At 39.7% G+C, this 12949-nt stretch overlaps 1 protein-coding gene across 4 annotated transcripts in view; it reads right to left on the minus strand.

Annotated features, from left to right (window-relative positions):
- LOC131037553 (endoribonuclease Dicer homolog 3) overlaps nucleotides 1–12949 on the minus strand; it is a 178821-nt gene that overhangs the window by 53073 nt on the left and 112799 nt on the right. For all 4 annotated transcript variants that reach the window (XM_059207403.1, XM_057969745.2, XM_057969744.2 and 1 more), the window contains 5 exons: nucleotides 4179–4613; nucleotides 3785–4069; nucleotides 3352–3681; nucleotides 3016–3120; nucleotides 2809–2914 (listed from right to left, as the gene is read on the minus strand). In XM_059207403.1, the coding sequence (XP_059063386.1) occupies nucleotides 2809–2914; nucleotides 3016–3120; nucleotides 3352–3681; nucleotides 3785–4069; nucleotides 4179–4613 (1261 nt within the window). The remainder of the gene's footprint in view (nucleotides 1–2808; nucleotides 2915–3015; nucleotides 3121–3351; nucleotides 3682–3784; nucleotides 4070–4178; nucleotides 4614–12949) is intronic.

Here is a 12949-nt window from a genome sequence, read left to right on the forward strand (position 1 = left end):
CAATTTGCGTTTTCTCAACTTAGGGCTCGATTTGTGATCGGTTTTCCACTTTTTACTTAAACCCTAGTCGATCTTACGCTGGCGACCATCGATTCTGTACTAAACCGTTCTTATAGATTCGTTTTATTCTGCAGTCCCTTGCAAAATTGTAATCTCTACGAGTTCAACCTCTCTATTGATTGCATCGCATTGGGGTTTTAAAGTTTGTGTTTCACAGTGCCCATTTGGGTGTCCACAATTGTCTACCAAGTAACGATCCACATTTTCTTTTTACTGACATTATCGATGCAATCCCCGATTTTCAAAACCAATTTAATGAATTTTGCTACATAAATCTCCAGAGAGGTTGATTTCGTTGCTTACCTATTGTCGCCTTTTGATTTAGCGATAGTTCTACATTAAGAATCTTGCTCGTCAATGCTTCCTTTTCAGTCGTTCGCGCGACTCCAATCTTTGGCACGACCTTTGGTTCGTATGCTCTCAAAACATTTTCCAAACTCGGCTCGAGAAATGCATATATGATAAGGCACGTTATCAACCCTCGACTTCTTAAGAATCCGGCTATAAGATGTTCTCTATGCCAAACTCGGTATTTGGAGAGAATTTAAGGAACTCGGGTGAAAACTAGGATAAGTAATTGGAATTTCGCTTTTACACTTCATTTGGGAGACGTAAATCGTAAAACTCAGACTTAAGAAGGAAAAGTGGAATTTCTGCACTAGGAACTTGTTTGGGACAAAAATCCTGATCCCTTTCCGATAGCCGAGTTTAGGCTTTTGTTTTAAAATTCGGTCATAAGAATAGTGATTGAAATTCGGATTTAGGAGGGGGTTTAAGATAATTCTAGTGACTTTCCTTGAGCCGAATTTTGTGCTCGTCACTTAAATTGTTTTGCCTTACTTTAAAGAAACTCGGTTTTAGGAAGAAGATCTGGATTTCAGGTCTGGGAAGGAGTTTAGGATAAATCCTAATGTCCTTCCCTGAGTCGAGTTTGCTCATTCCCTGGGTATTTGGAATTAAATTCTTAATTCTTCCCTGTGCTTTTTCAATTCCTAAGCACTTTCTTGAGCTGAATTTGCACTGAACTTCCATTCTTGCTCCATTCGTTACATTTTGCCCTCATTTCCCAAAATTATGCTTAAGCCCGTTGCTTATGTTCATCTTCACGTCTCTTTGCTTGACCTTAATGCGTTACCTAGACAACGTTTCTTCTATCTCAGACCCAATGAGAATTCTCAATACCCTATGTTCTTCAAATCTTTCAGTGACTAATTCAATGCCACCCTAATTGAAATCCTACTCCTCTAATCTAACTCTCTATGTTTGCATGAAGGATTCTGATCCAAGCTCTCTTTTCTTCTCTCAATCCCTACGAGAGTAATTTGATCCAAGACTCTAACAAAACGGACAAAAATAGAGTGGATCTCTGTCACAGACGGGGTGTTTGTAGAGGGCACAACAGTATGCACCAAGGGCTAGAAGAATGTCTTCTCAAGATGAAGAGACGAAAAAAAATATTTTGAAATACCATCAAAACATGTACAACACTAAAATGGCATCTAAACTTTGAGAGAAGTGAATCACTTTTTGCAATCTTCAAGGCCCAAAATTCAACAAATTAGAGGCTAAGTTTGATAAAGCTACACTAACTCAAAACGACCTTATTAGATAGTATACATGGCATGGTAAGGATGCAATGGAGTTGAAGTTGCTTGCTAACCACATTTCGTAGGTTGCTAGTGACTTAGTTATAGAAAGGAATAGGTTCATATACAAATTCATTCAGTCTATCAAGAGGAATAGGTTGACCTCTCAACAAGTGGACAAATTAGTGGTCATATATAGTTAGTGCTTTGCAACTTCATGATTGACAGAGTCCTAAGTATTGTGAGACTCCAACACGATGGATTTTTGATCCTCAAGATCCCACACAAATTGATGAAAAGACACATGAAACCTTAGTTAGGGAACCATTGGATAAGTTAGCCCCTCATATTGAGAGCTACTCAAACTTAGACACAAATTTTGATACAATATCTCCAGAAAAAGATTAGGGCTAAATTCAAGATTGACAAACTCCTTAGTATCATGAAACTTCAATTGCACGTTGGAATATCGATCATAAAGATGCCACACAAAATGATGATAAGACACGTGTGAAGTACTGGATGGGTAACCATTGGACAAATAAGTCCTTAATGAGAGTGACTCAAACTTAAGACTTTGATTTTGATGCAAAATTTATAAACAAAGATCCAATGTCATTATAAGAGATGTGGTTGCCATATCGTTTTTCAATTTTTAATTTGTTTTGTAATTGTAATTTTTCTGAATTTTTATACTTATCATATTTACATATTAACAATAAAAATAATTTAATCTTGTTAATTTGTGTGTCCACAGTCATATTAAGTCTCAATTCAATTCTAAAATCATGTAATCTAATTCTGATGAATGCTTTATAATCTAAATAATAAAAAAATTCTGTAATTTTCAACTTTCCCCTATTTGTTTAATGGTATTATCTCTAAAACAACAACATCTCAATCCGCTGAAGTCCCACGAAGTGTTTACTACCATTCCTCTCCTTAAACACCATGGAACGTTGCTTACTTTATATGTGAAGAGCATTCCTACATATAGCGTATTTTATTTTACATATGGGTAGATTATTTAAGAGCCAGTGTGTAAGCACGTTCGTCCTATATATACCGACATTTCCCTCTTCCAATTTATGTTTTCTAGTAGACATTATCTTATCCATTTTATTAGTTAACTTCATATGTGGAAGTGGATTCAGATCTCTACCTTGCATTGATTTGCTGCTACAAAGTAAATTCTCCTCCTCATCTGTTTCTCCTCTATGGCACTGATCCGATTCTCCTGAATCTGTTTGTGGACTGCTAGCAATTATCTGCCCAACCTCAGAACATTATTTCTATTACATACATTTTCAAATTTTTCAAAAAATCATTGGTAGCATAATTAATCTCAAAATTTATACGAAAGACAAACCATGTTTTCTTGAGCAATGATATTGGATGAATGTGGAGCTTCATTCCCAGTTGTGTCCATTGAACTTTGGACAAAGGTATGGCGACCATGACATATGCCCTTAACCTTATTTACAAAACAACTATTTCAGGACCAGAAATTTCCAATTTTTAGCAGTCTCATCCATATGAGGATATCGGATAGTAAAAATAAATTTAAATGCTGCAATTAAACTACTTAATCTTCTTTGGTTATGATATTCTTGTATGTACTAAAGGTTTAAGGCAATCTAGTGTCTGGTCTTTCTTTGCTGGATGCATCATGAGAGAATAGTTTGAAGGCATTGTTTGAAATTACCTGTAGCGTTGCCAACGCGTCTTTGGCAGCTTTAGTCATAGCAAACTTCGTATTCTTATCTGACCCTTCTCCATGTATACTGAAGTCCTCGAGCTGTATTTGTACGGTGGCCACATTAACATTCTCTGTCTTAGTGATGGGCTTCCAATTGTATTTATAATGGTGCTGATCACAGAGCTCATATAACTCCCGTAGTGGTTGTGGTACCACGTTTTCAGGTGTAACAATGGGAGACAAAATAGGGTATATTTTATCCCAGACAATATTTGGTTTAAGTCGGTTATCCACTAATATTGCACCTGAAATGCTTTCTATTAAATCTCCTAGTACCTGCATCCAAGAAAAATGGCACAGTTAGATTATTTTTAATTGAAGAGGACACTTATATTAATATATAAGGGACACTCCTCATAATTTAAACTAAATAACTTGCCTTGGGAGCACGCATTCCTCCTCCAAATGATATAAATTGACAATCACCACCTTTACACTGTTCAAAATCCTCTACAAACTTTTCTATTTGATTTTTTATATCATCTGAATGATGACAAAGATAGTTCTGAATATTATGCTTCACTGTTACTTGGGCAAAATTCTGATTGTTAGCAGCAGCTTGCCGTAAATCTGATAAATCTCCAGGAGATAGTTCTTGGTATGTTGAAAATAGATGCTGAGTAATAAGAAGATCCAGCACAGAATCTCCTAGAAATTCTAACCGCTGCAAAATATACACATAATATTAACATTCAGTCCTATATTGTTGAAGAATTGCAAGAACTATCAAAGTACTATTTGCATTGTGCAATGTAAAGGTGAAATGAAAGTACCTGGTAGGAACGTCTTCCATGTTCATTAATTGAAGCATGTGTGAGTGCTTCTACTAAGAGGCATGGGTTCTCAAAATGGTAATATAGAAGCGATTGTAGTTCATCCAAACTAGTGTTCAAGACACTAGGATAAGCAAAACAACGTTTGAATGCAATTTCTACTGACTTGTCTTCAATGTCAACCTCCATGTTCATCCACCTCATGAACTCAAGGGCTGCAATTGTACCACCTCCAACTAAATGTGCTCCTATTAAAGCCTCCACAACATCGGATATTGTTTTTGAGTATATCCATCGATGTCCCTTGTCACAAACTTTCTCCACAGGGAGACTGTTAGGATCTTTTGGGTTACAGGAACAAGGAACAATGCTTCTGCACAATAACCCAGGAGCAACCCATTTACGCCAATGAAATGGTTCATCTTGAATGTACCCCTTGTTCACAAAGAAACATAAAAAGCAACATCTCAGTACCATATTTTCAAGTCTGTTAGTAAAGAACATACAAATAAAAATTATTAGAGTAAACATAAAATAGACAAACACTCAAGTTACCCATAGACCATACAACATCAAAATGATTTTTTTTCCAAATAAGCAAGTAATGGTTTTCTATAAGCAACAATATCAGCTGTTATTGAAGCAAATGGCTTAAATACAGAGCCAAGATAGAAAACTGAAAAAAGTATGTAAAGAACCAAACATCTTTTGCCACCAAGAAGACACATATCAATATATTCCCTTCATATTAAGGTTCGTATCGTAATTGCCACTAATTTTCAAGCCTTGAGAAATTTCAGACAACAGAGCATAACAGTTCTCAATGCTTGGAAATCTAATAAGACAAACACGACAGAAAAGTCAAACTAGAATCAAGAAATTGTAAGACATGAATTTTAGGAAAGTGTTAATGTTAAGATACCACTTAGAAATATTAAAATAAAAGTTTTAGGAAAGCTTCCAAGTCATTCTTTATTAGATTATTTTTGTTGTTGTTAAGAACACATATGTAACGGACCCAGACTTTGCATAGTTTTGGGACTTAGTCTGTTTCTGTGTTCAATGACCTGAACACCTAGCCGAGCTTGGATGATTATCTTTTCGGTCTAAGTGAGTCCGCTGGGGATCACTTTTGCATTGGGCCGACTCAAAGTGGACAAGTACTGAGGTGCTTTGAAACTCGGAGCGGTTAAGCATTTGGGGCCGACATGGATCGAGTACCGAAGTGGGGTTTCGCGGATAGGTGCGGACCTATCTTGGCACACGTCACGGGGCGGATCGCGGGTCTTATGTGAGTCTGATATTGGGCCGACTTGCATTGCTCGATGAGCCGACCGTTGGAAGCACGCGGATCATCTCTTGATTTTTGCGAGCCGTGCGATCAAGGCGTTACAAGATCTACGGTGCGGATAATCTTCATCCATCCGATGCATCGCGGGACGCGACTTGGCTATATAAGGCGGATGCCTTTGTCATTTGGAAGGACACATGCAGTTTTGTGAGATTGAGCAACGGAGTAGAGATCTGGAGATCGCAGCGAAAGTTCGAGGTGCAGTTAGGCAGAAGGCTTCTTGGCGAGCCGTGTTGGGTCTAAGTGTGGGACTCGGGACTGAGCTTGGAGCTCTGCTTTCTTGCATTGTAATATTAGTCTGGCTAAGAGTTGTGTTAGCTTCAGACCCTAAGGAGACTCGTGTTTATCAACACAGCACGCAGGGCTTTGTTTTGTAATGTTGGACTTATGAATCGAAAGCTTCCATGTTCGCTGACCTATTCTTGAGTTCTTGTGCATTCTTGAGTTCTTGTGAATTTCTGAGTTTTGCATCCGACTTGTCCGAGTTATTTAAATTGCATTAACTTGCATTCTGCATTAGGCAACTTCGCAACATTGATTTTGCATTGTTAGGCGACATCAGAATCCCGGGGGTACGAGAAGGCGTAGTCTGGTTTGGGTTTCTGCAGGCCTTTGCGCACTTGTAGCGTCCAAATCCAGTGCCGCGCAGATCTCAACTCTGAAGGTCCATGACAGTTGGTATCAGAGCAGAATTTTGCAAAGGACTTGCAAAAAGATTCGATGGCGGATAATCTTGATGAGGGTCATCAGGAGGAAGTCGAGGAACAACAAGAACAGGATCAGCGCGGGTTGCGTTCCAAGCGTTGGCTCCAGGATCATGAACAGAGGATTTCAAATCTGGAGGCTTCGGAGGAACGATTCAAAACATCGTTTCGAGAATGGAAGAGTTAACTGATGTCGTAGACACGATCCATCGACTCGTGGATACACACAGTGATGAGATCAAGTTTCTAAAAGAAGGGCAGACGCTGCATAGCACTTTGCTCCAAGGTGGAACTCAGAGTTCCAAGACATAAGTACTAATTGGATCGTATGATGGCGATCATGATGACAAGGTTTTGGACAACTTCTTTTGGGACGTTGAAGAGTACCTGTCAAGTACACCTGAGTTGGTTGGGGAGGTGCAAGTCCGTAAGGTGGCCTCCTACTTCACGGGCAGTGCTAAGCTTTGGTGGCGGACACATCTGGAAGACGAGTGAGCCGGAAAGAAAGTGCAGTCAATTAAGAGTTGGTTGGAACTGAAGGCAGCTTTGCAGGATCAATTCCGACTAGGCAACTCGGATTGGGTTGCTCGGGCCCGTTTTGACGAGCTCAAGCATACTGGCAAGATCCGGGACTATGTTCGTGAGTTCCAAGTGTTGGACTTGGAATGCACTAAGATCAATGACTTTGAAAAGTTGTATCTGTTCGTGCGCATCTGCAACCTTGGGCTGCCGACGAGATGCGGAGGCAGAAGGTGCAAACCCTGGCTCAGGCGATCACTTTGGCTAATGGATTGTTGGACTACAAGGGTGATGTTGCCAAACGTTTTGGTGGTGCGCGATCTAACTCGACAGATCGGCGTAAGAGCTTCCGATGGAAAAAAGATAAGCGGAATTTGGGTCCTCAACCGAAGGTGGAAGAGAAGAGGAAGGCTAAGCCGATTGGGAACCACCCACCCAAGAAGGCGAAGTCTGACAAGCCTACGAAAGACAAGAAATTGGACAACAGCTGTTTCATATGCAGACAATCTGGACATTGGGCTCGGGAGTGTCCTGAGCACACTCGCATCAGTGCTTTGATGGGTGAGAACCAAAAAGTTCAAGCCGAGATGGGGGTTTTGCAGTTGTTGAATGCTGTTCAGGAGACAGCGAATCCGAATGCAAGTAAGACAAGCCACCAGGGCTTGTGTTTCATCGAGGCGTTCTTTGTTGGAAAGAAGGTCTTGGCGATGGTTGATTCCAGGGCTACACACAATTAGATTTCTCTGAGTTGGGCGAAGTCACTCGAGCTCAGGATAGATCCGACTGAGCAGAACTTCAAGGCGGTGACTGTTGTCGCACGAAGAGTTAGTGGCAAGATCTCTAATGCTGTCATGGGGACCAGGTCATGGCAGGCTCCTATCAACCTTGTGGCGATCGAAATGGAGGACTTCGATCTTATTTTGGGACAGACTTACCTGAGACAGGCTACAGCTATCATAGCTCCATACTTGAGTTGCATTATGATCTTGGATTCGGCGCGACTCTGTATGATTCCGACAGTTCAGCAATGCGATTTGACTCGGATTCTGAGTGTGTTATACGCCAAGCGAATTGGAAGGAAGGTGACGGAGGAGCTCTTTTTGGCGACTTTACTGAGCGGTTGGGATGTGTTGATGTGTATTTTGTACACGACCAAACACAGAATAAAATACCCAAAGGTATCTTATCCTCTCTTGATTAAAGTCTCCGAATGCTGAAGATGTCGCGAAAAGGATCAATCGGGATGACTTCAAGGTTCTTTTTTGTAGGATCTCTATGTGTGGATAAGCACCAGTGGTTGTTGTGTTTGTTGTTTCTTTAAGGGGCCTTACACACTTTCAGAGAAAGCTTGTCCGTATTACTCTCTTTCCAAATGAAGGAACAGGATTTTCCTAACACTAACAAATTTTCAAAAAAGGTCAAAAGGCAAGGGTTTCAAGGAAGAGATACTTAAACTATTCCTAAGAATGACTCAATGAAGGCTAGACTTGATAAGATTCTACCAATTTCAGTATCGCCAAGAAATTACAACTCTACTGGAATTGATGCAATCTTCTAAGGGGATTCAATAGTTTTCAAATCATCAAGGATATAGATACTATCATAGAGATACATATCAATACTTCCAATAATGATTGAATTTTTTAATCAATCTTAATGTTTCCAGTTGACCACACAAGGCGTCCTCACAATCAGTAAGAAGCTAGTGGTTTGGAATGTGAATCTTATCAAAGATTAGGCACAACACTTCGTCCTTCAAACTTAAAATTTAAATGCTACTTCAACTGAGAGTGATTCAAGAAGATAAACAATCATGAAGATAGCCACAAGTATTGAAATAAAACACCATAACTTCAATATTTTATTGATCTCATAGCCAAATAGACAACAATTGCTCAAAATTCTTTCTTCACTACTCAATCTTGCTACAAACAATGACTAATTTCTCTCCAACTTTCTAACTTTCTTTTCTCTAAACTCTCTCTAACCCCTTAAAATGAAATGAGTGAGGGCTTATATAGCATCCTCAAATACAATGAACGGCCCAGATCAAAAGAAGATCAATGGCTGAGATTCTGACACCTAAACCCTAATTGGGGTTTGTTACAAAAAAGTCCCCATTTAGATAAACATTACTAATCCATAGCCAATAAAAAATTGGCACAAATACCGAGGAGACATAGACCAATAGGAATTAAGTTGCCACATCATCCTATAACAACTTTTCATCTAGAATTTTGTTCCCTTTCCTATGCTCTTTCTTAGCATATTCAATGAATCTGGACACAATTCCCTCAATCTCAGCAATGGGAATCTCAGGAAGATTCTTCATTTGTTCTTCCAAGTGAAGGACTTGATCAAAAGCGGTGAGAAGAGTCGTCTCCCATCCAGGTTCCAGTTCTTTGGTCTTCTCAATCAGGAACATAGTAGTATACATTTGATCTCGTTGCTTTTCTCTGATGATGTTCTCCTTCTTGCAAAAGATGACCTTGATTCTATCCTCCAACTCTTGGATGTCCACATCAGTCTTGATCTCGATCCGTCTGTCAAGGATGGTACACAACACCTCAAAAACCTTATCTTGAATTGGATGAATGATGCCTTCCACTCAGCTGCATCTGGTGTTGACGTCTTCAAAAAGGACTTCCTTCATCTGGAGCAGAGTTGACCACTGTAGGAGGCTATGGGTTCCTCCATCCATTATCTTTTCCTGCATTAGAATCCATCTTGGTGTTTCTCTTATCACTTGTAAGACTGGGATGATAACATCTCTAGTGTGAGTGAATGCAGCTACATTTATCATTAGATTATGGATAATCTCAAGGACTTGGATAGCTCGATGAACTGTCTTCATCATTCTTGTTGCAAATTCAACGGCTACCTTGTGAGATTCATCAATCCAAGAACTCATAAGTTGAACCAAGCTCTTCACCCTTTCTGCTTCACCTACTGATTCAAGAGGGAGTGCATGTAAAGGAGATACTGTTGGATCCTGACGTTTCAAGGGCTGATTAAGATGACTAAAATAGTTCCTCCAAGCACTGACCTCTCTCTCAAGCTTCTTATTCTTTTCCATTTCTTCTTTAAGTTTGTCTTTAAGTGCTTCAAATGAATCAGTTGCTTCTTCCATTGCTTGCTCGGAGGTAAGTGGACCAAGCTCAAATGTTTCTAAGTCATACTCTTCTGCAAGAATCTCATCCTCATATTTGTCCACCACTGGTGTAGCTACCTGCACTTTCCTGGATCCTGCCTCATCTCTAATTACCTTAGACATCTTTGTGGCCTTCTTCTTCTCTATTACTTCATGAGAATTTCCTATAAGGTTTTCCAAGTCAAACACATCTTCTTCTTCTTCAACCACAACTACCCTTGTCAGTCTCTCTTTCAGCCAATCAGGAATGGCAGATCTTGTTTCCCTCACTTGTATTTCCTTAGGTAGAGGTCTATCTTCCCGCAAAGGAGATGTTGCTTCATCATCATTCTTTTCTTCATGTTGCTCATTAGCACCAACTTGGGGAGATTGACTTGATGAATGCTGAGGTGTCTGTCCTTTCTCTTGTTTATCATTCTGTACCATGGATTCCATAGACTCATCAATTTCATATACTATCTGCCTCTGATCTTCCCCTTGACTTGCTTCCTTTTCATGCCTAGAAGATGTGCTTGGTGGGCGATCAGGATTTGTTTTTTGCTTCTTCTTGGAAGGTTCTCTCTTCTCAGGTCCTTCTTTCCTCTTTGAGCTTTTGGAATGAGAAGTATTCTCACTCACACTTGCTTCTCCTTCTTTTGGTCTCTCTTCTAAGGTGAATGTCATAGATACATTCTGCTCCTTTAACTTTTGATGCTGTACATCCACCCATCTGCGAGTGCAGGATAAAACGGGAGCCATCAAATCTCTCAAGTCTAAAACCTTGGGCTCATTCCAATCTATCTTCACTTCTTTGTCTTCTTTCTCATAGGATGACTGGAGGTATCTACCATTATCCTGGGCCTGATTGGCTACTCTATAGATTTTGCATTTCTTGATGAGATCCAAAGGCAACCTGGAATGCATCCTTCTTTTGACCTCGACATCATCTTAGACATTCATCCAAAAGTCCTCCACCTAAGATTCATGCCTGTACTTCTTCCCAACTGTTTCTTCTATATGACCATGAGGGTCAAAATTCTCTCTCGAGGCAAAAGATTTGAATGAGTATAGAGATAATTCCTTCTCTGCATCTTCCGCGGCTTGAGTATTAGGACATACTTCAACTGAGTTCCCTAGTATGATGGGCACGGGAATTCCATTTCCATGCTTGTGTCTGGATGCCTTCGCATAAGCTACCAACTGTCTAGTCACCTCAAGTAGTACTATCCTGTCTGTTGGATATCTTGGCAACATGTAGGGAGGTGAAGGACACCCATGAACTCTGATGTATGTGAATTTTTGAAACTGAATAAACCATGCGCCATGCTTCTTCACAAGCTCTTGTGCATCCAGAGACAGTCGATTGTGAATCCCACCTTGCAATATCCTGGTAATATTCATCGTGAAGATATCATTGACTAACTTGTAGTCACTTCTAGGCGGATGATGCAGTTGAACATAAGAATCACAAACTCTTATTTCTCTGGGTCCTCTTCCAACAACTCCTCTGTGAGGTAGTCCTGCATACTCAAAACCTCTAATCAAGGCATATACAACATATGAACTCATGTGGAATGATTTGGTAGGCCTTAGTCTTCTCAACTGCACGTCCAGATTGTTACTAATGATTCTAGCCCAATTGAGCATTCCCTTTCCTTGGACAATCAGTTGTATGAAGAAGAACATCCATTTATCAAAGAAGAAAGCTTGAGAAGCACCTGTGACCCTATTAAGCAAGGTTATCAAATCCTTGAACTCTTCTTGGAAGTCGATTCTATGTGGTGTATTTGGAATCTTGTTCAGGTGAGGTCTGCTCTTGAGTAGCCAATTCTTGTTGATGAAGTTCCGGCAGGAATCAGGATCATCCTCATAGATCGACCGAGCTCCTTCTAGACTTTTGTAGACCATGTCTCTATGTTCCGGGAGATGAAAAATCTCACTTATAGCTTCCTTCGAAAGATAGGCCAAGATAGTTCCATCATCGGTCACGATCGTTCTTGAGTGTGAATCATAGTGCTGGGCGCACTCAATCATCAACTCATGACACTTGACTGCGGAAGAGAAACCTGCAGCTTTGATAATGCCACTCTCAATTATCTTCTTTGCAACAAGTGATGGCTTTCTGATGTAAGGGGCCTCTCGAAACTTCCTCACATTGAAGTTTCCTATGTTGGTGTCTTCGACATTACTCCATTTGGACACGATCCTGGTCTCCAATTCGTCATTCCTCTGATCTTCCTTGATGAGAGCCTGGCGAGTAGTAGATCCTCCGGCTTTGGAGGTCGTCATTTGGTGCCTACACAAAAACTTAAAATTAGTCCTTGAGCATACTATCTTAAAGCATAGGATCTAAGACCTTTCAAGGGGATAATTTGGACATTAATTTGAAAATGACATGATAAATCAAGAATTATATATTCTCAAATTAATTATGAATGGAAATTAGATTTTTCAAGACTTAGACTTTAAAAGATTGCTATGGAAATCAAAATAAGTCTTGAATAAGAACTTCAAAATTTGATTCTTCATACCTCCTTCTTTGAAAGCTTAACTATGAACCTTGGAAAATGAAGGAAGAAGATCAAAATTCATTGGATAAAGATTGAATTGTGGTCTTCCTTTGGATGAATTACGCCTCAATTAGCCTTCAAAAGAACTTCGCCTTCCACTAGCCTCCAAAGACTTAGCAAATTCTGGAATTTAGCCTTCAACTTAGTAAGAAGTTTGCCTCCAATCTGCTAGATTTCGCTCCTCCAATCTGCTCCTCCAAATCGCATTTAGAACTATGAATGAATGATTTGCATTTTGAAACAATACTCCTCTCTTATATAGGGCACTCACCCTAATTAACCATGAGGCCGACCTAGGTTTTTAGCAATAAAACAAATAAAATTCCCTTTAGAAAGACGCCGACTTGCTTGTAAAAGCAAATAAATATGTTTTGAACGCTCACTTTTATTTTTTTTAATTTTAAAATTAATTTTAAGGCTTGAAAGGTGTTCTTTCTCATTTGTTTTAAGGCTTAAAATTAATTGATCCAATTGCAAATGCCTTAATTCATGCAAAT

This window comes from Cryptomeria japonica, chromosome 6 (assembly GCF_030272615.1).
Source record: "Cryptomeria japonica chromosome 6, Sugi_1.0, whole genome shotgun sequence".
Lineage (NCBI taxonomy): Eukaryota > Viridiplantae > Streptophyta > Pinopsida > Cupressales > Cupressaceae > Cryptomeria > Cryptomeria japonica.